The sequence below is a fragment of the Pan troglodytes genome, chromosome 11 (assembly GCF_028858775.2).
Source record: "Pan troglodytes isolate AG18354 chromosome 11, NHGRI_mPanTro3-v2.0_pri, whole genome shotgun sequence".
NCBI lineage: Eukaryota > Metazoa > Chordata > Mammalia > Primates > Hominidae > Pan > Pan troglodytes.
Genome location: NC_072409.2, coordinates 88,869,925 through 88,897,594, shown reverse-complemented (window position 1 = coordinate 88,897,594; position 27,670 = coordinate 88,869,925). Strand labels below are relative to the sequence as shown.

Below are 27,670 nucleotides of genomic sequence, written 5' to 3'. Positions count from 1 at the left end.
GATTTCAAATGGCATCTATCCATTGCTATTCTGTGGTTTTCCAACATATATCTGCTGAAGAAGAATGAATTATTATTGTTCAATCTAGAAATTGTTTAAACTATACGTTGAATCTTTCATTAAAATGGTGGTATTACATCTACACCAGGATCATCGCCACCATCTGAAACTTGTTAGAAATGCAAATTCTTGGGCTCTACCCCAGACCTATTGAATTTGAAACCCTAAGGAGAGGGCTCAGCAATTTGTGTTTCAGTAAGTCCTCCTGGTGATTCTGATTCATGTTAAAGTTTGATAACCACTACTTTCGAAAATGATTAAGGACCATATGTTTAGTATATGCTGCGTACTACCAATTATACTGTATGATTTTATATACAGTACTCTGTTGGAACAAACTTCTACATAGTCCTTTTGTTTTACATAATTAGATAATAAAAATTATACAATTTATACAATATGTAAAAATTATAATTACAGTTTTTAAAGTGCCTCCTGTCTTTAGAAATAGAATTAAACTTAATTATCAAAGGTCTACTGTTGGCTGGAAGCCTTACCAATAACATAAACAGTTAACACTATTTTGTATGTATTATATACTGTATTCTTACAATAAAGTAAGCTAGAGAAAAGAAAATGTTATTAAGAGAACTATAAAGATTTTTATTATTTTCCACTTACTCATGAAATGGAAGTAGGTCATTACAAAGGTCTTCATCCTCATTGTCTTCACATTGAGTAGACTGAGGAAGAGGAGGAAGAGTTTGGTCTTGCTATCTCAGGGGTAGCAGAGGCAGAAGAAAATCTGCATGTAAGTAGACCCACCCAGTTCAAACCTCTGTTTTTCAAGGGTCAACTGTATTTCCCAGAGAATGTATATTTAGAAAATTGGGTGAAACCTAATGCCAAAGTTAGTTTAAAACATTAAGCTTATATGTACTCCTTTTACCACAGCAATTTTGTAATATAGTCAATTCTCTGTACCCACGGGTTCTTCATCTGCAGATCCTACCAACTATGGATGGAAAATAATTGAAAAAAATACAGGAAGTTTCAAAAAGCAAGTTTGAACCTGCCATGTGCTAAGCACTATGCTGAATCCATTTGAACTGAAGAATACCCTGCTATAGCCTCCCATTGTTTCACAGATCTTCAGTCTCTCTCTAGCACCCACTGTTTGAGCAGTGTTCATCTGGCGTTTTATTCATTGGCTACTTGTGTTCACTCTTTGCTTCTGTGAAAAAAAAAAGACTCCTAAAAATCAATTATATGGTGAAAGAAATCCCTTACAGACTAAGAGAGAACGTAAAGTGCTGTCTCTCAACAAGAAAATAAAAATCTTACATCTTTTGAAAAGTGGCATGTGATTTACCAAAGTGACACAATAAAACAGAAGGAAGCTGAAGCTGACATTTGTGGAAGTTTTAGTGCTGCCCCTACAATGGCAAAAAAAATTATTGCTGTGATTCATGATAAAATGCTTGCAGAGACTGGCCGGGCACAGTGGCTCACGCCTGTAATCCCAGCACTTTGGGAGGCTGAGGCGGGTGGATTACCTGAGGTCAGGATTCAGGACCAGCCTGGTCCAAATGGTGAAACCCCGTCTCTACTAAAAAATACAAAAACTTAGCCGGTAGTGGTGGTGGGCGCCTGTAATCCCAGCTACTAGGGAGGCTGAGACAGGAGAATTGATTGAACCTGGGAGGCGGAGGTTGCAGTGAGCCAAGATCGTGCCATTGCACTCCAGCCTGGGCAGCAAGAGTGAAATCCCATCTCAAAAAAAAAAAAAAAAAAGCTTGCAGAGACTAAGAAAACATCAAATGTATGAGTAGACAAAATATCACAGAAGCATGTCCCTGTTGATGGCAAAATTATGTATGAAAAAGCATTTAGCCTTTGTGAGCATTCCTATGAGGAAGTTGAAGAGAGTGAGAGGAAGGAATTTAAGGATAGTAAGGGATGACTAGCTAGCTGTGGAAAGTAGTACAGCCACACGAACTTAAAGATCACAGGAGAATCAGCATTAGCTGATGACCAGGCAGTATCAGCATTCCCAGAAGAGCTCAAGAAACTCAGAAGACAAAGGATACCTTTCATAGCAAGTCTTGAGTTGTGTTGAAAGAAACTTGTTATGGAAGAAGAGGCCTAATACCTACATCCGTATGAGTGTCAAGCAGGCTCTGGGGTTCAAAGCCTGGAAAGATCGTTTTACTCTGGTGCTATGTGGCAACACAGCAGGTTACATGGTCAAGCCAGGTCTTGTGTACCAAGCAAACAGTCCCTGGGTCCTTCAGAACAAAATCAAAAATTGCCTACCTGTGTTCTGGCAACACAATAGGAAGGCTTGGGTGATGGCCATCTTGTTCCTGGAATTCACTTTTATTCCTAAAATGAAGAAATACCTGGAAGAGAACAGGGTGCCATTCAAGGTCATCCTCATAATTGACATTACTCACAGCCATCCCTGATCTCTCTACTTCACTAATGACAATGTTGCAGTGATGTTCTTGCCTAAGGCAAGTACTACCTCACTGTTTTAGCCATTTGATCGAGGCATCAGCAAGTGCATTAAATGACTTACACCCACCTCACCTTTGGGAGGATTTGTGCTGTCCTTGATGCTAACCTTGACTACAGTGTCATGGATTTATGGAAGAGCTTTACAATTGCAAATGTAGTTGTGCTTTTTACAGAGGCTGTAGATGTCCCAAAGCCCAAGACAGTCAGTGCATGTTGGAAGCCATTATGGAATGAGGTAGTCAGTGATTTCAGGAGCTTCCCCATTATTGGTGCAGAAGTCAGGAATATGGTTTTGTTTTTGTTTTTGTTTTTTTTGAGTTGGAGTCTCACTCTGTCACCCAGGCTGGAGTGCAATGGCGCGATTTTAGCTCACTGCAACCTCTGCCTCCTGGGTTCAAGCAGTTCTCCCGCCTCAGCCTCCTGAGTAGCTGGAATTACAGGCACATGCCACCACGCCTGGCTAATTTTTGTATTTTTAGTAGAGACGGGTTTCACCATATTGCCCAGGCTGCTCTCTTGGCCAGGCTGGTCTCAAACTCCTGACCTCGTGGTCCGCCTGTCTTGGCCTCCCAAAGTGCTGGGATTACAGGCGTGAGCCCACCGTGCCCGGCCCAGGAATATCTTGAATGTTGCAAAGGAAGTTGATGAGGAATGCTTCTCTGACATGATCAAGGGTGACTTCGAGGAACACATAGAAGAGCATAGAGAAACCCTTACCAACAAGGAACTCAAGGTTCTGCTGAAATTCTCTACAGGAGATGATGACAGTGATAACAGATTTAGCAGAAACAGAGTCCTCAATTTGGATACTTGAAAAATTTGCAGCAGTTTTTCAACAGGTGCAAGTGTTAAAGGGTATGATCCTTCAGTGGAACAAAGCCTCCGTGTCACCTGAGGGATAGCAACATGCCTACAAGCACTGCAAGAGTTGTTTGATGCTTCAAGGAAAAAGGAGAAACAGCTTCCTAGAACAATGTTCCCAACTAAAGCCGTCTGTATCATGAAGCCTCGACCTTAAACGCTTGAAGATTCTTCCAGCATAAATGATCTTTCCGGTGTCCTATTAGAAGGTTCAAGTTAGCCTCGTGTCTCACCACTTACCTACAGTGCTGTGCATCTCACCACCTCACCATATGGGCACCATGGGCACCAAATAGAAATTATAATCGTCATCATCGTCAAATGAGGGTTATCAAGAGAGAAAAGCGACAGTTTGTGCTTCTTTTTTTTTTAATTTTTAAATTTTTTGTAAAGACAGGCTTCACTATTTTGCCCAGGCTCGTCTCGAACTCGCAGCCTCAAGCAGTCCTCTTATCTTGGCCTCCCAAAGTATTGGGATCATAGGTGTGAGCCACTGTGCTCAGCCAGAAGAGCCAGACTTTTGATGCATCTTAATGTACTCTTTCAGGTCATTAAATGAAAGTCATCTGCAAGTGTTGATAGAAAATGTGGCTGGGCGTGGTGGCTCATGCCTGTAATTCCAACACTGTGGGAGGCTGAGGCAGGAGGATTGCTTGAGGTCAGGAGCTTGAAATCAGCCTGGACAACATAGTAAGACCCCATTTCTATTTTTAAAATAAAAATAAAACAAAAAGTGTTACATTGTTGCTGATGTATACTGTGTAGTTTGCCCTACAGTGGTTGCATCTGTACTGAACATGTACAGACTTATTTTCCTTGTCATTATTCCCTAGACAACACAGTGTAACAACCATTTACAATATATTAGGTATCATAAGTAATCTAGGGATGATTTAAAGTATGTAGCAGGAGGGTATATATAGGTTATATGCAAATACTATGCCATTTTATGTAAAAGACTTGAACATCCTCAGGTTTTGTTATCTACAGAGGGGTGGGGGTACTGAAACCAGTCCCCATCAGATACCAAGGAATGACTATTTTATGTACTAATTTGCTGCTTACTGTAATAATGGTATGTGAAAAGTAGATGGGAGAGATAGACTGAATGCAAAAAGATGGAATTTTATAGGCCCCCACAATTAATTAAAATTGAAATAGGAGTCAGGGAGGAGAAAGTGTTCTGGCTCACTAAAATACGTGAAAATGTTAGAAGGGGTTTAGATAACTCAATATGAATTAATGTGATACAGCCTTGAAAACGGCTGAAATCCTAGATTGCATAACAAAAAATGGTTATGTAGACTATGGAGAGTGACATCTTCTTGGAATCTCAAGTTTCTTGGCATAATATGTTAAAAGGGTTAGAGAAAAACTAGAGCTCATTCATAGCAGAGTGACCAGAATGGTAATAGGGATAGAAACCATGCCATATAGAAGATATTGAGGCCAGGTGCGGTGGCTCACGCCTGTAATCCCAGCACTCTGGGAGGCTGAAGTGGGTGGATCACTTGAGGTCAGAAGTTCAAGACCATCCTGGCCAACATAGTGAAACCCTGTCTCTGCTAAAAACAAAAATTAGCTGGGCATGGTGGCACGTGCCTGTAGCCCCAGCTAGCTGGGAGGCTGAGGTAGGAGAATCGCTTGAACCTGGGAGGCGGAGGTTGCAGCTGAGATTGCACCATTGCACTCCAGCCTGGGCAACAGAACGAGACACTGTCTCAAAAAAAAGAAAGAAAGAAAGAAAGAAAGGTACTGGGAGACTTTCTTTGCGTGCTTCAGAAGTATTCCAAGTGCTAAGAAACAATCTGGCTGTGCAAAAGTCCTGTGGAGTTTTTTCTTGCCCCATCTCCCTGATTTTGTTTTCTGTTGACCTTTCAACTCCAAAATCAGTAGGCTTTGCTGAGTTGGGGACCTTGAGGCCAGGAGAGTTACTAGTACAAGTCTTGTTGTGTATTGATCAGGAGAGAAGATTGGGATAGCCACCTATTTGGAAAATGGTAATCAGACCTTCTTAGGGGCAGAACTACTTCTCAGAGTATAAAAGCCTATAAAGCCTGAGTCAGGAGAATGTCATTTGATGCCAGAGAAGTAAAAGTATGGGGTGAACTTCCTTGCAGTGAGGACAGAGGTAGTTTTGGTGGTGCTCAGACTATTGGCAGTGCAAGAAGAGCATATCTCCCTTACTCCACTGCTGGCTATAGCAGAGACTATAAAAAAGCAATGGTGTCCTTTCTACAGTAGCCCCAGTCTTTTGTTAACAGCACAGACGCATTTCTTCTTTCCTACTTGAGGGATGAAAAAGCCTGAATTTATAGTATACATTTTTGTACACTTGTCTTATTAGAGTATAAATTCTTCAAAGGAAAATATTTTACTTTTTTCTTTAATCCCCATGTTACCTGATAAAGTACCTTGCTGGTATAATTCCTGTGTAAAATCCTCCTGAAGTCTTTTCACGCATCTGGTTACCACAGCACTTCATCCATTCCTGTTAGAGCACTTATGTTGCATTATAAATTTTTGTTTTTGTACACCTAATGGAGTGTAAGCCCTTTGAGAATAGGGTGGAAACTGTCTTACTCAGTTTGATATCCCAACACCTATTACAGTATCTGGCACTTAGTATCTGATAATCAGTAAATTTATCTGAAATAAATAAATGAGTATAGAAGTATGCACACATCAAATGCTCAGAATTAAAGGATATCTCCAAAATTACCTTCCTTTTACCATTGTGTCCCTTTCCCTCTCCCTTGGTCTCCTCATTGTTGATTCTACTACATTAGACCCTTCTGCTTACTTGCTTGTACCTCCATTGTGATACACTGATTTGCTTCCATCTATCTACAATCTTATCCTGTCCTGTGATATTGAATCTAAGGATATATTTGCTAAAAACCATTATATTTTACCCTACCTTAGGACTGCCTACATTTACACTGCCTTTATGGGCAACTCAGATACTAATCCTCCACTGAGAAATCACCAAATAGAGAAGTTCACTAATGCTCTGACCACTCTGCTTCTTAGCAATAGTGATATTGGAGGAAGTTTTATGAAGCTTGGGAATCTGCTGAGATGTGTAGGAGCTCTGTCCCATCTAATCCAGCTGGCCAGCTGTACAGCTGTAAATGTTAACCAGTTATATCTTCCAGCTCAATCTGTTGGCAACTAGGATGACTTTGAGGAGAGAAGGAGGGAGGAGTCTCCTCTCAGGTTTCTGACTTGAATGATGAATGGATGGTAAGGACAGCCAAATATAATAGGGAATAAAGAGAGGGAAGACTATGAGTTTAATTATGAATATACTGAGTTAGGATGTCCTGAAAGGGCTTCCAAATCAATATATATAGTAAGCATTTAGATTAAAGAATCTAAAACTCAGAGAATATATTAAATTTGACATTTCTTAAACCACAAGAATGTATGAAATTGCCATGGATATAGCGTTAGAAGTTCATTAAGAACAGAACTCTAGAATATAAATGAAGAAGGAAGCAGACCCATGAAGAGAAGACAGAAAAATAATGATCTGAGAGTAAGAAACGCCAGAGAAGCCCTCCCATCCCCACAAAAAGCAAAAGTAAAACATAGAGGAAAACAAAGAAAATTGAAAAGTTGTACCAATAGTGTCAAATATTACAGAGTAAGATAACTGACTGCCGTTTGAATTTGATCATTAAGCAGTTGTATAATCTCACTGAGAACAATTTCATTGGAACAGGAGGAGGAAAAGCCTCATTGCAGTGTCTTGGGGTTTAAAAGCAAGATGAGAAACTGGAAACATCATGTGTAGGAATTCTCTTAAGATTAAAAGAAAAAAGATAAGATGATAGTTAAATCCTTGTAAAGTCTAGGATCCAGGCCTCCCTCCTAATCCCTTAATGCCTGACCAGTCTCCCAAGAGTGGAACTTAAATAGCCAGAACAAGAAACTAGGACTTTCTTGGAAACATGGGCCATGGCAGGTTCAGGAGATAGTAGCTTTTCTGCCACTTCACATGGGCAATGATATTTATATGCACATCTTCCTCCTATAAGGGTATCCCAGATCATGTGTGCTGCAAACTCCAACTCTTTCTGTTTCCCACTCAAAAACCTGTCTGTAGTATATTTTACAAATGTGTGTATATATATAAACACACACACATATACAGACAAAGTTTGTTTAATTAATAACAGATTACCTCTGGCCTCCTCTTCACAGTTAATCAGGGGGCGTCAGTGTAATTTGAGACCATGGTTGATCATTTGAACTGAGTAGTAGTTGAGTAAAGTTGCTAATCCATCTAGAGCCTTATTTGAGTGGATCCAGGGTTTCCTATTGGTGCTGGGTGTAGCCTGGCTAGGAATTTGTGACCATTAGGTATTTACTGTCCTTAAACATTAGCTTTCACTTGCAGCTTTTTACTACCAGTAATATTTTGGAAGCCTTAACATAAGATTTTCTCAGCATCAGGGTTGTCGTCAATGAATTTCAGAAAACTCTTCAGACCAGAAGGCAGAAAAGCTGTTTGCTAATCCACGTCTCTGACTTTGCCATCACCGTTGTGTTCTCATAATTCACTTAACGCCAAGCAAGTATATGCACAGATGGAGGTTCATGTCTCTGTCTGCTTTCTCTACAGAAGGCAGCTGCCATGTTCCTTCAAAGCTCAGTTTTTCTTACAGTGAAATCCTATTGTCATAAAACAATCATGATCCACTCCTACTAATGGGTCCCTCTGTGAGGCCTAAATGGCAGAATTCATTCATTTTTCTAGGCCTTGGATTTTTGTCTCTTTAGACATGCTTTTCATGTTTGTTAAACTCAACATATCCAAAACTGCTGTAAGCAACTCTTTCTCACCTTTTTCCCCATTTAGGTTGTACTACCATCTTCTCAGATGCCCAAGCCAGAAGCCTGGGAATCATACTTGATTCCTCCCTGTTTAACCCTCACCAAGCCAAGCACTCTGGCTCTTAAATGTCACAAATAATAATTCACTACTTTCCATCCTAATTACCACTGCTCTACTCAAGGCAGCTTTCATCTTTCACCCAGATTATCCTGACAACTTTCTAACTGGTTTTATTGCCTCCAATCTTACTTCTCTTTTATTCTCCAGACTGGAAATATTTTTCAAAATTGCAAACGGATTATTTCATCTCCCTGGTTAAAATTCTTTAGTAATTGTCCTTAGGAGAAAGTCCAAACTCTTTAACATGGATCTTATAAGGTGCTTCGTAAGCTGCCTCATCTTTGTGCTACTTTTTCACTTCATTCTCTGCCTCGGCCATACCACTCCCTCAGTTCTTTATGCTACCATATTCATCCTCAGTTTGAAACTTTTTACTGGTAATGCTTTGACATTTGCAGTTTCTGTATTTTGACCAGGTAACTCCTACTATTCTTTATAATACAACTTAAATATTACTTGTTTAGGGAAACTTTCTCTGTAACCCTAACCTAGATTAGTTGCCCTTGCTGTGTGCTCCTATAGCATCTTTTATTTTTCCTATGATAGCAGTTAGTACCTTTTAATTTTAATTAATTGTTCAATCTTTAGAGTATAAACTCTGTGAGTGAAGTTACTCTGCTGTCTTGCTGGTGATCTTTCAAAGATGGAATGGACTTTCTTGGGAACTTATGTTTCTCAGCACCCATGGTGTTCATGTATAGGTTGAATAGCCCCAGGTTGGGAATGGAAAGCCTTTAAGTCCTTTCCAATCATATTGTTTGTTCCACATATTAAAGTTACATGCATATGTCTACTTGAAAAGTCTCTATAAGTCATTGTAAAAGAATTTCACCTAATCGAACACATCGAATAGTCAATGACTAATGGCATAGAGAGAACCAAAGAGAGATTTTTAATTTAGAGCCCTGTATGTGCAATTTTTGAAATTCATGTTGTATTTTATATCTCTCATAGGTGAAATGAACCAGAAATACAAGGAGCTAAAGAAAAGGGAGGAACATATGGACAGTAAGTGATATTCTTGTAGATATAAAAATATAATATTTTCAGATTGCTGTTCATTTATACCAAATCAGAGACCTCATTTTGGGCAGATATAATGGCTAATAAATGCAGAAGTGTGGACATTCAAAGCATTTTGCCTTGAAGAATAGTTTCTAGCATAATTTAGAGATGGGTAGAAAATTCTAAAAAGATATGTGATGAGTGTCTATACGTTGGGGCTAGATTCTAAAGCTAGTACTTACATTCGTAGTCTGTACAGAGGAAACCTATAGACCAGGGGTCCCCAATCCCCAGGCTGCAGACCGGTAGGAACCAGGCCGCACACCAGGAGGTGAGCCACTGGCAAGCGAGCGTTACCGTCTGAGCTCTGCCTCCTGTTAGATCAGCAGCAGCATTAGATTCTCATATGAGTGTGAACCCTATCGCGTATGAGGGATCTAGGTTGCACTCTTGTTATGAGAATCTAACCCCTGATGATCTCAGGTAGAACAGTTTCATCCCAAAACCGTCACCCGCATCTGCCCCCAGCCCTGGTCCATAGAAAAATTGTCTTCCACGGTCCCTGCTGCCAAAATGGTTGGGGACTGCTGCTATAGATCATTTATTGATTGAATGTTCTCTTTTACATGCTTCACTATATTCACCTTTAGTATCTTTCACTTTTATATTTAGCTTTCCATAATACTTATCTCATTGTTTATTAGCCCTCACATCAGATATTGTCACTTTTTTCTATCACCAGCTATAGTTTTAGTTGCCTTTTGTTAGTTTTGATTCACTTAAAAAAAATCTCAGCCTGATTTTATAAATTGGTTTTCACTTAAACTTATACGTTTATAATTTTTTAAAAAAATTGGCATGTATTCTCAATTACTGGTTTCCTTTTAAGTTATCATTTTGCTGGAATCTGAATTCTAGCGAAGTGCTAGAATTTCATCTAGGTCTGATGTCAATAGTTACCTTCATGGAGGCATGCTATAAAAGAGTAATTGTCACCTCTTATTTTACAGTGTACCAAGTTTTCTTTAAAATGTCAGTAAATACCAAAAATTATCTCAAAAACATTTTTTTAAGTCTTTTGGTAAAGGAGAAAGGTGTAAAATCAAGGAACAATGTGTCATGACACCACAGTATTGGAAATTACTAGATACTACCTAGTGTGGTATCTGGCACTTAGGTGTCAATAAGTGTTCATTTAATGAATGTTTACTGAATGAATGGAAAGAATTCCTATACTACAGAATCTTAAAATAGAAGGTCACCTAGCTCAGATTTCTTTCCACATATTAATTATGGTTTGTTTTCCTTAAAAAATAACCCCTGAAAGACAATGTTCATTTATGCCTTTGTATATGTAAAAATCTCATATGTCCACTTAATGTGTGATCAACAGATTATAGAAGCAGGATATTCACACATAAGACCTGTGTGAATGCTGAAGCAGGACATTAAAGAAAATTCAGTTTTATAAAAAATGTTGATTGTGGTCCTCTACCACCATATTCAAATAAAAAATGTTTTGTTGAAGACTGTTTTACTTTTAAAAATATACTAAATATAAGAAAAAAGTATAATGGGAATCCATTACAGAAGGCAAGCTATTGATGTTATTCATGCTAACAGTAAAATTATTTTTGACTGAAAGTTTCTATTTTTTAGATGCTCCAGAGAAATACTCGAAAATGTAAATAAGAGCTGTTTCTATATTAAACAAGTAAAAAGATAATTTCCTAGAATATTTATTTACAATCTGAATACATTATTAAATTCATTTAGTTGAAATGAATCCAGCATTGTAAATAAAATACTTATTTTCAGATAAAATGGGTATTCAGCAGTGGAAATTATAGAAATAAAGTTAGTAGTCAGGGTGTTAATAATTATTGATGTATCAAAGGAGATCTTTATAAAAGCAAATTTCTTCTGATTGTCATTTTATCAGCTATTTCTTTTGAGCTTATATTTATAACTTTCTGATTTACTTATATCAAGGTCACAGGATTTAGGCAGTTTGAAAGTATATAAAGTTCTTATTGAATAATAATTACCTTTGGGTTAATAACAAATTAAACAGTGGCAGCTTAAAATTTCTAAAAATTGGGCCAGGTACCGTGGCTCAAGCTTATAATCCCAGCACTTTGGGAGGCTGAGGCGGGTGGATCACGTGGTTAAGAGATCGAGACCATCCTGGCCAACATGGTGAAACCCTGTCTCTAGTAAAAATACAAAAATTAGCTGGGCGTGATGGTGCATGCCTGTAGTCCCAGCTACTCAGGAGGCTGAGGCAGGAGAATCCCTTGAACCCAGAGGTGGAGGTTGCAATGAGCCGAGATCGTGCCACTGCCTCCAGCCTGGCAACAGAGTGAGACTCTGTCTCAAAAAAAGAAAATTCTAAAAAGCACTCTTAAGAACTTTTTAGAGTTTATATAGTGTTAACTCTATCAGCAGTAACCTCTCTTATGTTTTCCAATTGTCAGCTTTTATTGAGACTTTTGAGGAAACAAAGAATCAGGAACTGAAACGAAAGGCACAGATAGAAGCCAACATTGTTGCACTCTTGGAGCACTGCAGTCGAGTGAGTACCATGTGCCTGTCTTGGTGTCCTCTTTATTTTTGCCGGGATCAACTTTCCAAATACAACTCAAAAAATAGAACGGCTCACTATTGTATCTTCTCATTTAACTGCTTCCTTTCAATTCCCTTACTTGTTACTATTTATTTCAGCTATTAACTTTTTTATCACTCTAGCAAAATGTCAGGTAATTAGGGTGATAGAGAAAAAGGATGACATGTATAATATCAATATTCAGCAGTAAATGAAGCACTAATTCAGAGTAATTATTATGATCTTCTTCCATTGTTAATCTATCTGAACTTTTGAAAGTAACATTTGCACAGATAATTTCAAAATCTAGACATGTTAGAAAATGTTAATATATTTTTATACTGTAAATTTATTGTAAATAAAAAGATTCTTGTATGTATATGTAATGAGTATCTCAAATTATCAAAAAATGTTTATTGGGCATCTATTATGAAATGCATGCTCCCCTTTCAATATTCTAGTGTTTTAAGACTCCAACCAGTTTCTAAAATAGTGTAGTTGAATTTTTTCTACAGTGAAATAAAGGAAATGAAAAAAACCCACAATTTTGAATTTATAGTCTGTCTTTATTGAGAAAACCCAATTTGGAATCTCATTTTCTATACAACATATAACTTGAATGGTGTATTTCAAAAAAAATACCTGATCCAAACATCTCATCCTTTGACAGTGTTTTCCAAGAGTTTTATTGAGAACTAAATCAGTGGATTTTTTTCTATTTTTATTTCTCTGCAAATGCAGAATATAAATCGTATGGAACAGATATCCTCTATCACCAATCAAGAGCTAAAGATGATGCAGGATGACCTCAATTTTAAATCTACTGAAGTGCAGAAATCACAAAGTACAGCTCAGAATTTGACTTCAGGTGAGAAAACAACCTAGATTTTAATATTCTTTTTTTAAAAAAATATATCAATGTTATTCTCTGATTCTTTTAAAGCCTCATTGACAGAGGTTATAATTTATGATTGCCTATTGCCCCAGAATTATGTGTGGCTTTTTTCATCAGCTGGCTAGTATTATGTTGTATATTGTCACTGATTTAACAACATTTATTGAATACTTATTTCAAGCCTGTGCTATATAATTCTGGATATTGTTAAAGATAAACAAAGCTGGATGCAAGTTAAAGTGCTAAGGATAGATTTTAGTCAGTAATACAGCATGGCAGTAAGGCAGGAGGGTCCAGCATGAATTGAAATAAACTTTGATTTGTACAGAGGTGATTGAGTGTTTTAAAGGGAGAATGAGGGAGTAGTAAGGGAAATGAAAAATTACAGGGTTCATCAATATACATGCTGGTTAGGCCAGCTGTGTCTGTTAGCTGGCAATTAGCAAGTTAGGAGTCTATGTTTATACACAGACTAGCAGACAGAGGCCCTAACTTTCCTGATAATCACGTTTTAATGGAATGGCTTTTAGGTCCTTGAGGAAAATACTCCTGAGTTGTGGGAGGTACATACAGATATGGTTTGGATTTTTTGTCCCCTCCAAATTTTATGTTGAAATGTGACCTCTAGTGTTGGAGGTGGGCCTAGTGGGAAATGTTTGGGTCATGGGGGCGGATCTCTCATGAATGGCTCAGTGTCATCCTTGCAGTAATTAGTATGTTCTCTGTGAGTTCACGCAAGATCTGGTTGTTTAAAAGAGCCTGGTACCTCCTCCTCCTCTCTCTTGCCTTGTAACATGCAGGCTCCCCTTTGCCTTCTGTCATGATTGTAAGCTTCCTGAGGCCCTCACCAGAAGCAGTTGCTGGCACCATGTTTCATGTACAGCCTGTAGAACCATTAGCCAAATAAACTTATTTTTTAAAAATAAATTACCCAGTCTCAGGTATGCCTTTATAGCAATGCAAATAGACTAATACACATATACATCTTAAAGGTACAGAGGAAAGATTCACAACTGGATGCCCTAAGAAAGAGTAGTCAGGGGCCTGTTGACCAGTACGGGCTAGAATAAATAGTACATTCTTTTGGTGGCCTTGAGCTTTGTCTGGCAGGCACTTTAAGTGGGGATAGGGTCATCCCAGGGATGCAGACTTGAGCTGTTAGAAACTGTTTGTTTAAATCTTCTAATGTGGGTAGAAGGTGGTGCATGAAATCATTTGTGCTGAGAGTGGAATTTTTATAGGCAGAGGTTGAGGCCTAGTTGAGAAGAGAGCTCAGAGGAGCCTAGCTAGTTTGGTCAAGGATTGAATCTTTGTCAGTATAAGAGGCTTAAAAAAATCTAATCTGTTTCCTCAAGAAACTTTCAACTTGGTGGAGTGACAGTTATGATACAATGAAATAATGCTATGATAGAAGTAAGCATAAGGAGCAACGGAAGTACATAGGGCACATATCCAGCCCAGTCTTGGATAGTTAAGAAGAGATGATGTTTCATTTTAATTAGTTTCAGTCATGCTTGCTATCATGAGACTAGAGCAGCACTGTCCAAGAGAAATGTAATGCCAGTATATATTATATTTATATAAAGTTTTCGAGTAGCCATGTTGACAAAGTAAAAAGAGACAGATTAATTTTAATAATATATTGTATTTAAACTGATATAGCCAAGTTATTATTTCAACATGTAAACTATATAAAAATGATCAAAGAGATATTTTATCTTCACGACATTTCAATTAGGACTAGCCTTATTTATTTATTTATTTATTTATTTATTTATTTATGAGACAGGGTCTCACTCTCATTGCCCAGGCTGGAGTGCAGTGGCGTGATCACAGCTCACTGCAGCATTTACTTCCTGGGCTCAGGTGATTCTCTCACCTCAGCCTCCCAACTAGCTGGGACTACAGGCACACACCAGCACGCCTAGCTAATATTTCATATTTTTAATAGAGATGGGGTTTCACCATGTTTTCCAGGCTTGTCTCAAACTCCTGGGCTAAAGCCATCTGGCCACCTCGGCCTCCCAAAGTGTTGGGAATACAGGCGTAAGCCACTGCACCTGGCCTGGACTAGACATACTTAAAAGGGCTCAAAAATCACATGTGGCTAATGGCTGCCATTGGGATGGTGCAGGTGGAGATTAGATACAAATAAACAAAGTTGAGGTTAAAGAGACTAGGATAAGGTCATGTAAAAATTTGTATGGGATCTTTGGTTTATGAACTAATGGCTTCTGTGGGTGTTCTTTATGCTGGTGTGTTGCAGCTTTGAATTAGCTATGTTTTTGTCTACCTGGAATTACTACAGTTAGTGAGATAGTGAGAAATGAAGACCTAATTAATATTTGCTAACTTAAGAATGTTGAAAGATTTTTGGGTGGGAATTGAACAATGAGAACACTTGGGCACAGGAAGGGGGACATCACACACCGGGGCCTGTTTTGGGGTGGGGGGAGGGAGGAGGGATAGCATTAGGAGATACACCTAATGTAAATGACTAGTTAATGGGTGCAGCACACCAGCATGGCACATGTATACATATGTAACAAACCTGCACGTTGTGCACATGTACCCTAGAACTTAAAGTATAATAATATATATATATAAAAGATTTTTGAAATGAAATAATGATCCATAATACCTTTATCTGGATTCCCAAAATCTAAAAAGATATTGGCAGCAAAACCTGACCTGACCTGAACTGACGTGAGGCTATTTATAGTTTTTAATTATCCTACCTAGTGTGACTATTTATGCTTTTTGCTATAGAAATATTCATGTACTTGATGACAAGGTATTCCCTCAGACTTTGCCATGGGAGTTATGTAATCATTAGTATATGTGCTATATTACTTTTCTAAAATCCAAAGAATTCTGCATTCTGAAATAGAACTGCCCAAGGGTTTTAGATAAGGGATTATGGACCTATAAATGCATACTGAATGCTATTAATTGCATTAGTAGTGGTGATATAGGTATATAATTGCTATATTTAAGCCTATTTTATATCCAGATTTGTTGAGAGTTTGTTTGCCGTAGTTTTTTTTTTTTGTATGTCTATATGCCAAGTAACTGGAGGAGTTACATTCTTGATATATAACTACTGTTGGTTTGACTGTGAGTATATTTTTATTGTGGTAAAAAAAACACATAACAAAATTTATCATCTTAACCATTTTGAAGTGTACAGTACAGTAGTGTTAACTATATGCACATTGTTGTGCCACGAATCTCTAGAACTTTTTCATCTTGCAGAACAAAAACACTTTACCTCCTGAATAACAACTCCATATTTCCCTATCCCCTGACCCCTGGAGACCACCGTTCTACTTCTGTTTCTATGAGTCTGACTACTTTAAATTACCTCATATAAATGAAGTCATACAGTATTTGTCCTTTTGGGACTGACTTAGTTCACTTAGCGTAATGTCCTTAAGGTTCATCCATGTTGTAGCAAAGAAGGATTTTCTTTTTTAAGGTTGAATAACATTCTATTGCATGTATATATCATATTTTAAAGTCTATCTATAGACAGACAGATTGCTTCCACCTTTTAGCTATTGTGAATAATGCTGCAGTGAACATGGGTGTGTAAGTATTTCTTCATGATCCTATTTTCATTTCTTTTGGACATATATGAATATTTAAAAATATTTTCTCTTTTCTATAAACTAAATAATTTTATAGTTTTATTTCATTTAGAAAACCTCTGTTTCGTATTTTAGACCTTCATGCCTAAGTTTTTCTTTTATCTAAAGTCAATGTAAATTCAACAAGTTTTCCCCCCTTTAAGCTATCTTTCTGTAACAGCTGTCAAGAAATGTACATTTTTTAAAAGGCAAAAATCAATACCAGGAAACAAATTCAATAATCAAGACTTTGTATTCATTCCGTACTGTATACTTTGTGTTTACAATTCCTTTTAACAACTAGTCATTATGGGCCAGGGGAGGTGGCTCACGCCTGTAATCCCAGCACTTTGGGAGGCCAAGGCAGGCGGATCATCAGAGGTCACGAGTTCAAGACCTGCCTGACCAACATGGTAAAACCCCATCTCTACTAAAAATACAAAATTAGCCTGTGTGGTGGTGCAAGCCTGTAATCCTAGCTACTCAGGAGGCTGAGGCCGAAGAATCACTTGGACCCGGGAGGTGGAGGTTGCAGTGAGCCGAGATCGCGCCATTGCACTCCAGCCTGGGCAACAGAGCGAAAATCTATCTCAAAAAAAAGTAGTCATTATGTGTTCTCCTGAGATGTACACTTTGAAAAAAAATTGAAAACTGGCTTCAATGGAGATAAAAATCCAGTTTAATAGTATGATAAGGATTTTGCTGGAAATTTTTCTTTGTAAGGGTTAAATTCTTTGATGCTTATAATTAATTTCATTTACTACATTGTTTTCATTTTAACTTCAACCAACCATATAATTTATTCTTTCTTTCCTTCCCTAACACCATCCCCCACCTCAAGAAATTTTTTTGTATCTTCAAAACACCATGAGAGGTTTATAATATTCTTGTTCGCCTTTCAGATAGAATGGATTTAGTGTACTCCATGTTGTTGTTGTTGTTGTTGTTGTTGTTGTTTTTTGAGACGGAGTCTCACTGTCGCCCAGGCTGGAGTGCAGTGGCGCGATTTTGGCTCACTGCAGGCTCCGCCCCCAGGGGTTCACGCCATTCTCCTGCCTCAGCCTCCCGAGTAGCTGGGACAACAGGCGCCCGCCACCTCGCCCGGCTAATTTTTTGTATTTTTAGTAGAGACGGGGTTTCACCGTGTTAGCCAGGATGGTCTCGATCTCCTGACCTCGTGATCCGCCCGCCTCGGCCTCCCAAAATGCTGGGATTACAGGCGTGAGCCACCGCGCCTGGCCTTTTTTTTTTTTTTTTTTTTTTTTTAATGGAGCAATCACTTCTTGGGGGAAGGGTGAAGAAAACTTAGATATTATAATGGCCCTCCAGAGGTCACCATACCTAAATGGCTACACACCACATGGGTGATGTAAAAATTTCAGGGGAGGGAGGTGATTGGGGAAAAAGAGTCTGTAATCGACTTCTTAGGGAATCAATAATGTAAGAAAAAGGTTGAGAAACACTGGTGTACTGCATGGGCAAAGAGGCAAGGGATTTATGAGCAATAGTTTTTATTTATATTTTTGGAAAGGAAACTCCAGAGAGTAAACAAATGTGCTGATGACAGACTATCTTAGAAACACTTCCCCGGGTCAAAGTGGTTCCTTCTGAGATTTTGCTCCTATGTACACACTGCTTGGTAAACTTTGCAACTTCACGGCATATCAGAAGGAACTAGACTGCATCCTCTTCCTGTCTCTTCCCTTGGAGTAGCATTTAGCTTTTCATTGGGGACCTGTTGTTAAAGGAAGATAAACTTTACCCTATACCAGCCATTTTCTCCTTTTATCAAGAAAAATCAATTTGTATGGTTCTTAAATGTATTTCCCTAGTATATATTCAAATTAAACTTGCAGTTAGATTTATATCAGTGTTTACTCCAAATAGTCAAAATATCTACAGGCTAAAAACAGTTCCTATTTTGAGCATTAAAATAGCATAAGCCTTAGTCACTTGTTCAACTCTTTGATTCTCATAACTATTTCTAACCGTGGTAGAGATAAGAATCCAACAAAACAAAACTCTTTGCAACAACATTTAAGTTTTGCTATATACATATTTGTATTTATGTGTACATACACATATATATTTTTAAATAGTGTATGTCGCTGTGGTTGACTTTTAAAACGCTTAAAGGGATAAAAGGAAACATTCAAGAAATACTGGCTTAATTATACTAACTTTAAAAATTTTGGTTGGATAACAGCCTCTTTTCTCAAATCAGTGACTTTCGAAGCATTGTTTTTTACTCTTCAAATTCATTCATATTCATTTACTATTCAGTATGCTGAACTTGTTACTGGCTCAAAGGTACTAGACTTTCTTACCTCTAGACTTTGCACATGCTGATTGTTTTTGCTGGAACACTTTTACCTTCCTCTTTGTGTGATATTCATAAACCTTAAGCCTTTAATTGAAAGGCATATCTTTAGAGAGCTCTCTTCATCCCTGCTACATGCTTTTATGGCACCCTGTGCTACTCTTTTCATATTTATCCAGTTTATTGTAAATACTTATTTAATTGCCTGCTTCTACCTCTAAAATACAGCTCCCTGAGTGAAAACTATGTCTCTGTTGATTGCTATTATATCCTCAGCACCTGGCACATAGTAGATGCTTGATATTTTTGAATGGAAGAATGAGACACACACAGGTATCCTCATTATTCATATATTTCATATTGTGAATTTGCCTTCTCACTAAAGTTACTTTGTACCCCCCAAATCAATCCTTGCAGCATTTTCATGATCATTTGTGGGCATGTGCAGACTCGTGAAAAATTTCAACAGCCTGACATGCACATTGCCAACAGAAGTTGAAAAAGGCAACACTCTGCCTTCTTATATCAGTTCTCATACTATAAAGAGGTTTCCTTTTTGCAGTATATTTAGTGGCATGTTTTTTGCATTTTTGTGCTTTCTGTTGGTGATCATGCCATTTAAAATGGCCCCAAGCAAAGTGCTGATGTGCTAAGTGTTCCTAAGGCACATCATAGCCTTATGGAGAAAATGTGTGATAGGTAAACTTAATTCAGGCATAAGTTACAGTGCTGTTGGCTGTGAGTTCAATGTTAGTGAATCTACAACCTATAGTAAATAAAATGTCTTTAAACAAACATAAAGCAAGATTATGTATTGGCTAATTGACTAAAATGTGACTAAAGGCTCACAGGAACTTTGTATTTCCTTTGGGAGCAATAGTTCAATATTTGCTAACTCATCGTTCACAATAACTTCATAGGACATAACTACCACAGATAGTAAGAGTTGATTATATGTGCAATTATAAAATTGTGCTCAAATATATATATAATGTTTTATAACTTGGTTTTTTCCCTACATAACTGTGTCATGCTTCTATTAAAAATAATGTGTCTTTATCTCATAATATAGATTATATTACTAAGCAAGAAAAAAACTTAAATGTTTGTTAGCATGGAGACAGCTGTGGCTAATAGACATCAGGTTAACTTGATTCCCTAATATATTGGTTACCTGAAATTGGTTATTGAGGGGATGAGTATTTTTTTTTTCTTAGTTTATATTATCTCACTGGTTACAGTGAACATATATTTCTTTTACAGATATTCTTTAAAAACATGATTTTTAATAGTTGCATTACATTTCCTTATGTGAAAGGAATAAAATTTTGATTAATTATCACCTTAAATTCTTATGTTTCAGACATTCAACGTCTGCAGTTGGATCTGCAGAAAATGGAGCTTCTAGAAAGTAAGATGACTGAAGAACAGCATTCTCTAAAAAGCAAAATTAAGCAAATGACAACTGATCTGGAGACATATAATGATTTGCCAGCTTTAAAATCATCAGGTGAAGAAAAGATAAAGGTAAATGTTAACCAAGTCTTACAGAATTACAATTCAGATTGTTTTTTTCTTGATCACATGTAATATATTTGTGGTTTATAGGATTTATTATTTTAAGTTGATTATTTTATATATATAAGTGAGAAAAAATAAAAATGTTTACATATGTAGTTGGAATTTAGAGTGACTTAAAGTTTTAAAGAAAAGCAAAAATTGAAAAGCAAGGTATAGCTGCTACTTAATACAGAGCATTTCAGCAGATGTGAGCTTTGTTAAATGCAGTTTAGATTATGACTCTATCCTACCTGAAACTTGTCAGTGGCTTTCCATTGCCATTTACATTAATTTAGACTTAATTTGGTAGGGTCGGGAGAGATATGGCAGCATTAATAGAGTTATTAATACAGATAATGTTAACATAGCTTATAGTTCAAAGGATATTTTTACAAACGGGTTTTAGAGTAGTTATAGCCTTGATATAATTTTACCAGAATATAGTTATTGAAATTAAGTTAAATATGATTTATATTGGCTTACTACATATTGTCTATAACCTGTCACTTCTGTTTGGATCTTTCTAGAAATTACATCAGGAGAGAATGATATTATCAACCCACAGAAATGCCTTTAAGAAAATAATGGAGAAGCAAAACATAGAATATGAGGCACTAAAAACACAATTGCAAGAAAATGAGACACATTCTCAGGTAAAAAATGTTTTAAATGACTTTGAAATTCTCTTAGTCTATATTTTCACCCCAAAACAATCATTTTTTTATTTTAAAATTTGCTTTATATACCTTCTAGATTTTCTGACTTTTAAGACAGCCAGATTCTGTACAGTCTTCATTCAGAATGAATGGACTCCTGCTTTCTTACCTTCCATAAACCTATATTGAAAGCCAACTCTGTTAGATACTGTCTTGGGCACAACTATTAAGATATATGGGGTAGTATATTTTAAAAATTTTGGAAGTGAAACATTACTAATACAGAAACTAAAAATCCGTAAAATCACAAATAAAATAAATTCTAATGATTAGTACCCCACCACCCAGAAGAGAGAATGCTTATTGTTGCTTTAGTGTGGGTTCTTTTAGTCAATGGATAGATAGATAGATAGATAGATAGATAGATAGATAGATATGTGTATACACATTTATGCATATACTTAGGTACACATGTATTTCTATGCATTTATAGAAATTGTACCATATTGTACATATCATTTAGGAGCTTGTTTTTCATGATTAACTATACATCATAAGTACTTTCCCTTGTCAATATATATATTGACTTTTAAAAAATATTAATAGCTTAATGATATTCTAGTACATGGATGTCGCATAATATATTGAACCAATTCCCTTTCGTTGGATATTTAGGTAATTTCTAGTTTTAAAACCATTGAAATAATGCTATAAAGAGCAATCCAGGTATCCTTGAACTTCTTAATTCATATCTCCAATTATTTACATAGGATGCATAGATATATATACCTGCAGCCCCCTTTTCATATCACTCATCTTGCTGATAATTACTTGAACAGCGTGTGAGGTCTAGATTGAGAGCTCTGACGGGACAGAGACAATGTCTGTCTCGTTTACTTTATTCCTTGCACTGTGGTATTGGTTGGCACATCGTAGGTACTCAGCAATTATTTGTTGAATGATTGAATGAAGCATTATGTGTCATGTACAAAGTCAATAACTATGGTCTGAAAAAAATTGATCATTCTTATATCTAATTGGTCTATATTAGAAATTTGCACACATGGTTTAAAACCCTAAATGCATTAAAAATTCCCTCTTTTGGCCAGGCACGGTGGTTCACGCCTGTAATCCCAGCACTTTGGGAGGCTGAGGTGGGCGGATCACGAGGTCAGGAGATCAAGACCATCCTGGCTAACAACGGTGAAACCCCGTCTCTACTAAAAATACAAAAAATTAGCCAGGAGTGGTGGCGGGTGCCTGTAGTCCCAGCTACTCGGGAGGCTGAGGCAGGAGAATGGCTTGAACCTGAGAGGCGGAGCTTGCAGTAAGCTGAGATCGCGCCACTGCACTCCAACCTGGGTGACAGAGCGAGACTCTGTCTCAAAAAAAAACCAAAACTCTCTTTTTCTTCATATGGTTATGTGATCATGATAGAGCAAAATAAAAATGATGTCATTTGATTTTCTACTACCTAGGTACAACCGTTGTTAACATTTTGGTGCCATATCCTTGTAGTATTTTCGTCCTTTGCAATCATACATCCATATTGTTTTTACAAAAAATAAAACCATGCTATTCATACAGTCTTTCAACATTTTCTTAACTTTTTTCAGCCTTCTTTTTTTTTTTTAAAACAGAGTCTCACTCTGTTGCCCAGGGTAGAGTGTAGTGACATAATTGTAGCTCACTGCATCCTGGAGCTCCTTGACTCAACCGATCCTCCTGCCTCAGCCACTGAGTAGCTAGGACTACAGGCACAGACCACCATGCTCAGCCAATTTTTATTATTTTTTATAGAGACAGGGTCTTGCTGTATTGCCCTGGCTAGTCTTGAACTCCTGGCCTCAAACTGTCCTCCTGCCTCAGCCTCCCAAAGTGCTGGGATCACAGGCATGAGCCACTGTGCTTAGCCTTTTTTTTCTTTTTGAGACGAAGTTTTGCTCTTGTCACCCAGGCTGGAGTGCAGTGGTGTGATCTTGGCTCACTGCAACCTCCACCTCCTGGGTTCAAGCAATTCTCCTGCCTCAGCCTCCCAAGTAGCTGGGATTGCAGGCGCCAGCCACCACGCCTGGCTAATTTTTTTGTATTTTTAGTAGAGACAGGGTTTCACCTTGTTGGCCAGGCTGGTTTCGAACTCCTGACCTTAGGTCATCCACCTGCCTCGGCCTCCCAAAGTGCTGGGATTGCAGGTGTGAGCCACCACACTCGGCCTTTGGTGACATTTCTATAGCATTAGCTATTTCATTGTATGGATGTGCCATTTGAAAACAACATACACCTTACATTCTTTTTGAAAAGGGTAGAATCTCATGAAAGCTTGCTACAACTACTAAAAGCTTAGAAATCACTAATTTACATAATTCAAATTTACCAGTTATTCTGTTCTACTTCATATGGAAACCTAGATATAGACTTATAATTGACACAATTTTCTTAGGTTGTTTAGAGTGAGGATGAGTGCTGGGGAAGAAACAAGACAAAGTTTGGGAGGTCATTGTCTTCAGCAATTCTTGGAAAAAAATACTGATACTTCTTATGGAATATTAGCCCTCCTCATTCACTGAATAGATGATTTAAGGTGGAAAGCACTTGAAAAACACCATTTCTTAGAGCCAGTGAGTGGTTACCTTGTTTATCCCCACATTAATTGCTAATTTTAACTCCATGTATTGATAACTGGAAATCATAACATAAGCCACAATTTTGAATCCTTCTCTGTGTTATTTGTCATCTTTTGTGAATCCCAACTGATTGAATCAAATCCTGGTCTTCCTATCTTTCACAATTATCTTCTTGAAAACTGGCTTTTGGCATCTCTAAAGAATTTTATGTAACAGATTATTTAAACTAGTTAGGGAAAAACAGATTTTCAAAATGAATTTTTGCTTCATGATGTCCTTGGAGGTTTAAAGGAGTCAATAATATAGAGGTATAATGTAAAAGGAATTTGACCATCTGACACAGCATTGCTTTTATACCATTCCTATAGCACTTAACAGGTCTGATGCATTCTAAGAAGGCCACCTGTTTGTATGAAACAATGACAAAAAAGTCTGGTACTTGACTTTGCTGAAGGTTATTAGAGATTTACTGCCAGAAACTGCTGACTGCTTCCTTAAGTCCATCTTAACTTCAAGGTCCTGTCTGGGGGAGATTGATGTGATTTAGTAATACCAGCTCACAGCACATACAGTTCACATAATTAATTAGCTATGATTCATTCTAATATCTAGATTTATCTCTTTGGAGGAAACAATGAGATGGATCTACATCAAGCCTGAATTTACGCCCTGAAATTTATTTTAACGTGAGGATAGAAACATTTCCACTGTTGCTTCAATTATTGTATTTTTAAAAATAATCATTACTTCTTTGAAATGTCCAGGTGGAACATAATTTTAGCATTTCAATTTTCAAATGGTCCTTTGCTTTGGAAAAAACTATGTGCATCTTAAAAAAGAAAGACCATAACCAGAGTTACAAGGTTAATTAAATCAGAAAAACAATATAATTCTATAACAGTAAAATTGTCTTCTGAGGAAGCAACCATCAATATAATATCCACATTAGCTTCCTGTTGATGCAGAAATTATTGTAACAGTGCCAGCTTTTTACCAGCTCTCTTATAATCTTCACACTGCAGCTCTGCTCTTATCACAGCTTGTGGAATTAGACAGGAAATTTAGCCCTGGAAATAAGGAAGTTTCTCCTATATGGCTGAACCTTTGACAGTGTTTGAATATGTATTATATTTGTGGCATTAGACTTCCAGATTTTAAGAAGAGATTCCCATCATGTCCCATTTTTCTTTTAAAAGTTTTTTTAGGGAAAGGAAAATCATAAATTGTCTTTCAGTTGGCATGTTCATTGGTATAATAAACATTTAAAATATTTTATAATTAAAATAAATATATAGAGTAAAACATGTTATAGGATTCATCACTGTATTAATGTATTTACTATTATTTAATCTTTTTTCTACCATGGCTTTATCTCAATAAAATGTAAGTTGATAAGATTTAAAGTTGGAGAGATTTTTTTTGTCTTATCCTCTTAGAAAGGCATTTAATTGTTTTAAATATGGGTCCTAATTAATATTTTTCTTTTATGTTTTTAGCTTACAAATTTGGAGAGAAAGTGGCAACACCTTGAGCAAAATAATTTTGCGATGAAAGAATGTATCCTTTAAAAAGCTGAAAATGGGGCCGGGTGCGGTTGGCTCATGCCTATAATCCCAACACTTTGGGAGGCCGAGGCAGGTGGACCACAAGGTCAGGAGATTGAGACCACCCTGGCTAACACGGTGAAACCCCATCTCTACTAAAAAATCCAAAAAAAACATAGCCGAGCATGGTGGCGGGTGCCTGCAATCCCACCTACTTGGGAGGCTGAGGCAGGAGAATGGCGTGAACCCGGGAGGTGGAGCTCGCATTGAGCCGAGATGGCACCACTGCACTCCAGCCTGGGTGACAGAGCAAGACTGCGTCTCAAAAAAAAAAAAAAAAAAAGCTGAAAATGAAGTTGACTGAGTTATTTTTTTCTAGGAATTTTTTTAAAGACTCAAATTTAGTTCAACACCTACTTATTAAATACCAAATATGTACAAAACACTGAGCTAAATTAAATGAATATGACTGTTTCAATTCTACAGTAGTTAAGAGGTGTGTGTGTGTGTGTGTGTGCACACGCGTGCCCTCAAGTAACTAATAGAAAGCAGATTTTGGGAATTGCCAAAAAAAGAGTACAAAGACTTAATGTGGCATAGTGATTAAGTGCCCAGATTTTGGAGTCGGGCGATCCAATTTTAAATGTTAACTCTACTGCTTGTAAGTTACAAACTGGACAATTTAATCTGTTCAAGCTAGAACTGTATCATCTCTTAAGATTCAATTTTCCAGGATCACAGGGCTTGGGTAAAGTTAAACATTATCAGTAAATCTTCTGAAAAACATGGCAAGAATTTCTCTTTTGTTTAGAGACAGGGGTCTCGCCAACTTAGCCAGGCTGGTCTCAAACTCCTAGGCTCAATCCCACCTCGGCCTGCTCAAGTGCTGGGATTAGAGACATGAGCCACTGCTCTCGGCCCCAGAATTGTATCATCTCTAAAATCTCTAAAATATAGTTAATATTTCCTTCTCATAGTGTTGGGAGAATTATATATAACCATATAGTTATATATATCCACAAGTATATATATATGTACATAATATATAATATATAGTTGTTTGTTGTTTATATGGTTCTATCTTGAATATCTGGGCAGCAAAGGGAGGTAAACTAAGTAAGATCCTGAGAAGTTTGACTTCCAAGCTCATCCATGTTTTAGCCATTTCAACTCCATTATATGTCTACAAAGATGATACTTATGTCTCATCTTATTGTTTACTTTTAGTTTGATTACAGGAGGCAGCAAGCAGCTGTTGAGAACATGTGTTGTGAAGTTGTAACAAATATTTCCTTAAAAGTTGTTTCCTATTCCCTTCTTTGACCCATTCAAGGGTGTCTCTGCCTGGAGAACTAGATCCTGACTCAGTGGCAGCATAGGTTCTCCCCCAGGGCGGTGCTGAACTTCAGCTCAGAAGCAGCCTGGACCCCATCTTACCTCCAGATAAGGTGTTTTAGGTGCTCTGTTGCCAGTGTTAGTGCAACTTAGTTTAAAAATAGAGGACTTGTTCACAGTATGCTCTAAGTCTAACAGTGGAGTTTTGTGCAACATAAAGTAGGTGATTTTGGAGCAGAGTGAAGTCTAGAAATTTGCCTTAAATTATTTGTGGTACTCTAGAGAACGTGGTATGTGTATGTGTGTATGTGTGTTTGAATATGGGAACTAGTTCATTGAACGTTAGATTGTTCTAAGACCAGAATTAGATTAAAAATGCGTAACATATTAAGTATTAAAAAGTGTTTATGTTGTATATGAATTTTTTGCAATAAGTTTAGCTTGGCATTTTAGGTTTTAATTGATGCTTAATCTGTTAAAATAATGTACTGTATTTTAAAGTATTCTAATTGTGCTTTTTTGTACCATCTTCAGTATGAAAAATGTCAGTATTTAGTTCCTTTCTCAGGCACAATTAGATTTTTGTTGACATTGTTTTCCCCCTTAACTCATGTAATTAGTCATAGCAACCAAGAGTCAAGAGAGTGATTACCAGCCAATTAAGAAAAATGTGACCAAGCAGATTGCAGAGTACAATAAAACCATCGTGGATGCTTTACATAGCACCAGCGGAAACTGAGTTTAAGTCCACTGAAAGTCTCTAAGGAAGTATCCTCTTGCTGCTAAACTTGGTACAAGTTGACTACCAAAAAAAAAAAAAGCTTACTTTTGGAGTTTACCTAAAATTTCTGAATGTTATAATTTTTGTGGCCTCTTTTAAGAATGATATTTTAAAATAGTAAATAGTTCAATAAATGGTTTGCATATTAAAAAGTACCATCTTCTTTTCTTTTTATGCTACTTGTATTTGAACCAAGAGGTAAAGAAACTAAAAGTGACCATTGAAATTTATTTAGCTGGTATAATCCATCTATGGCAACAAATGAGATAAGCTTTTCTTGTATCAACTCTAGGACGGATGCATGGAGTATGATTCTGATTTAGCACTTAGATCAACCTTGTCAATTTTTACTTCTAGAAAAAATTAGTAAGA

The 27,670-nt window shown here is 37.1% G+C and overlaps 1 protein-coding gene across 5 annotated transcripts in view; it reads left to right on the top strand.

Moving 5' to 3' along the window:
- The window catches only part of IFT74 (intraflagellar transport 74), a 115,762-nt gene extending 88,309 nt beyond the window's left edge, over positions 1–27,453 (top strand). For all 5 annotated transcript variants that reach the window (XM_054657997.1, XM_016960694.3, XM_009456409.5 and 2 more), the window contains 7 exons: positions 9,299–9,352; positions 11,827–11,924; positions 12,696–12,822; positions 20,162–20,325; positions 20,886–21,011; positions 25,135–25,195; positions 27,138–27,453. In XM_054657997.1, coding sequence (XP_054513972.1) covers positions 9,299–9,352; positions 11,827–11,924; positions 12,696–12,822; positions 20,162–20,325; positions 20,886–21,011; positions 25,135–25,195; positions 27,138–27,256 — 749 coding nt within the window. In that variant the 3' untranslated portion in view covers positions 27,257–27,453. The remainder of the gene's footprint in view (positions 1–9,298; positions 9,353–11,826; positions 11,925–12,695; positions 12,823–20,161; positions 20,326–20,885; positions 21,012–25,134; positions 25,196–27,137) is intronic.
- Positions 27,454–27,670: the final 217 nt, after the last annotated feature.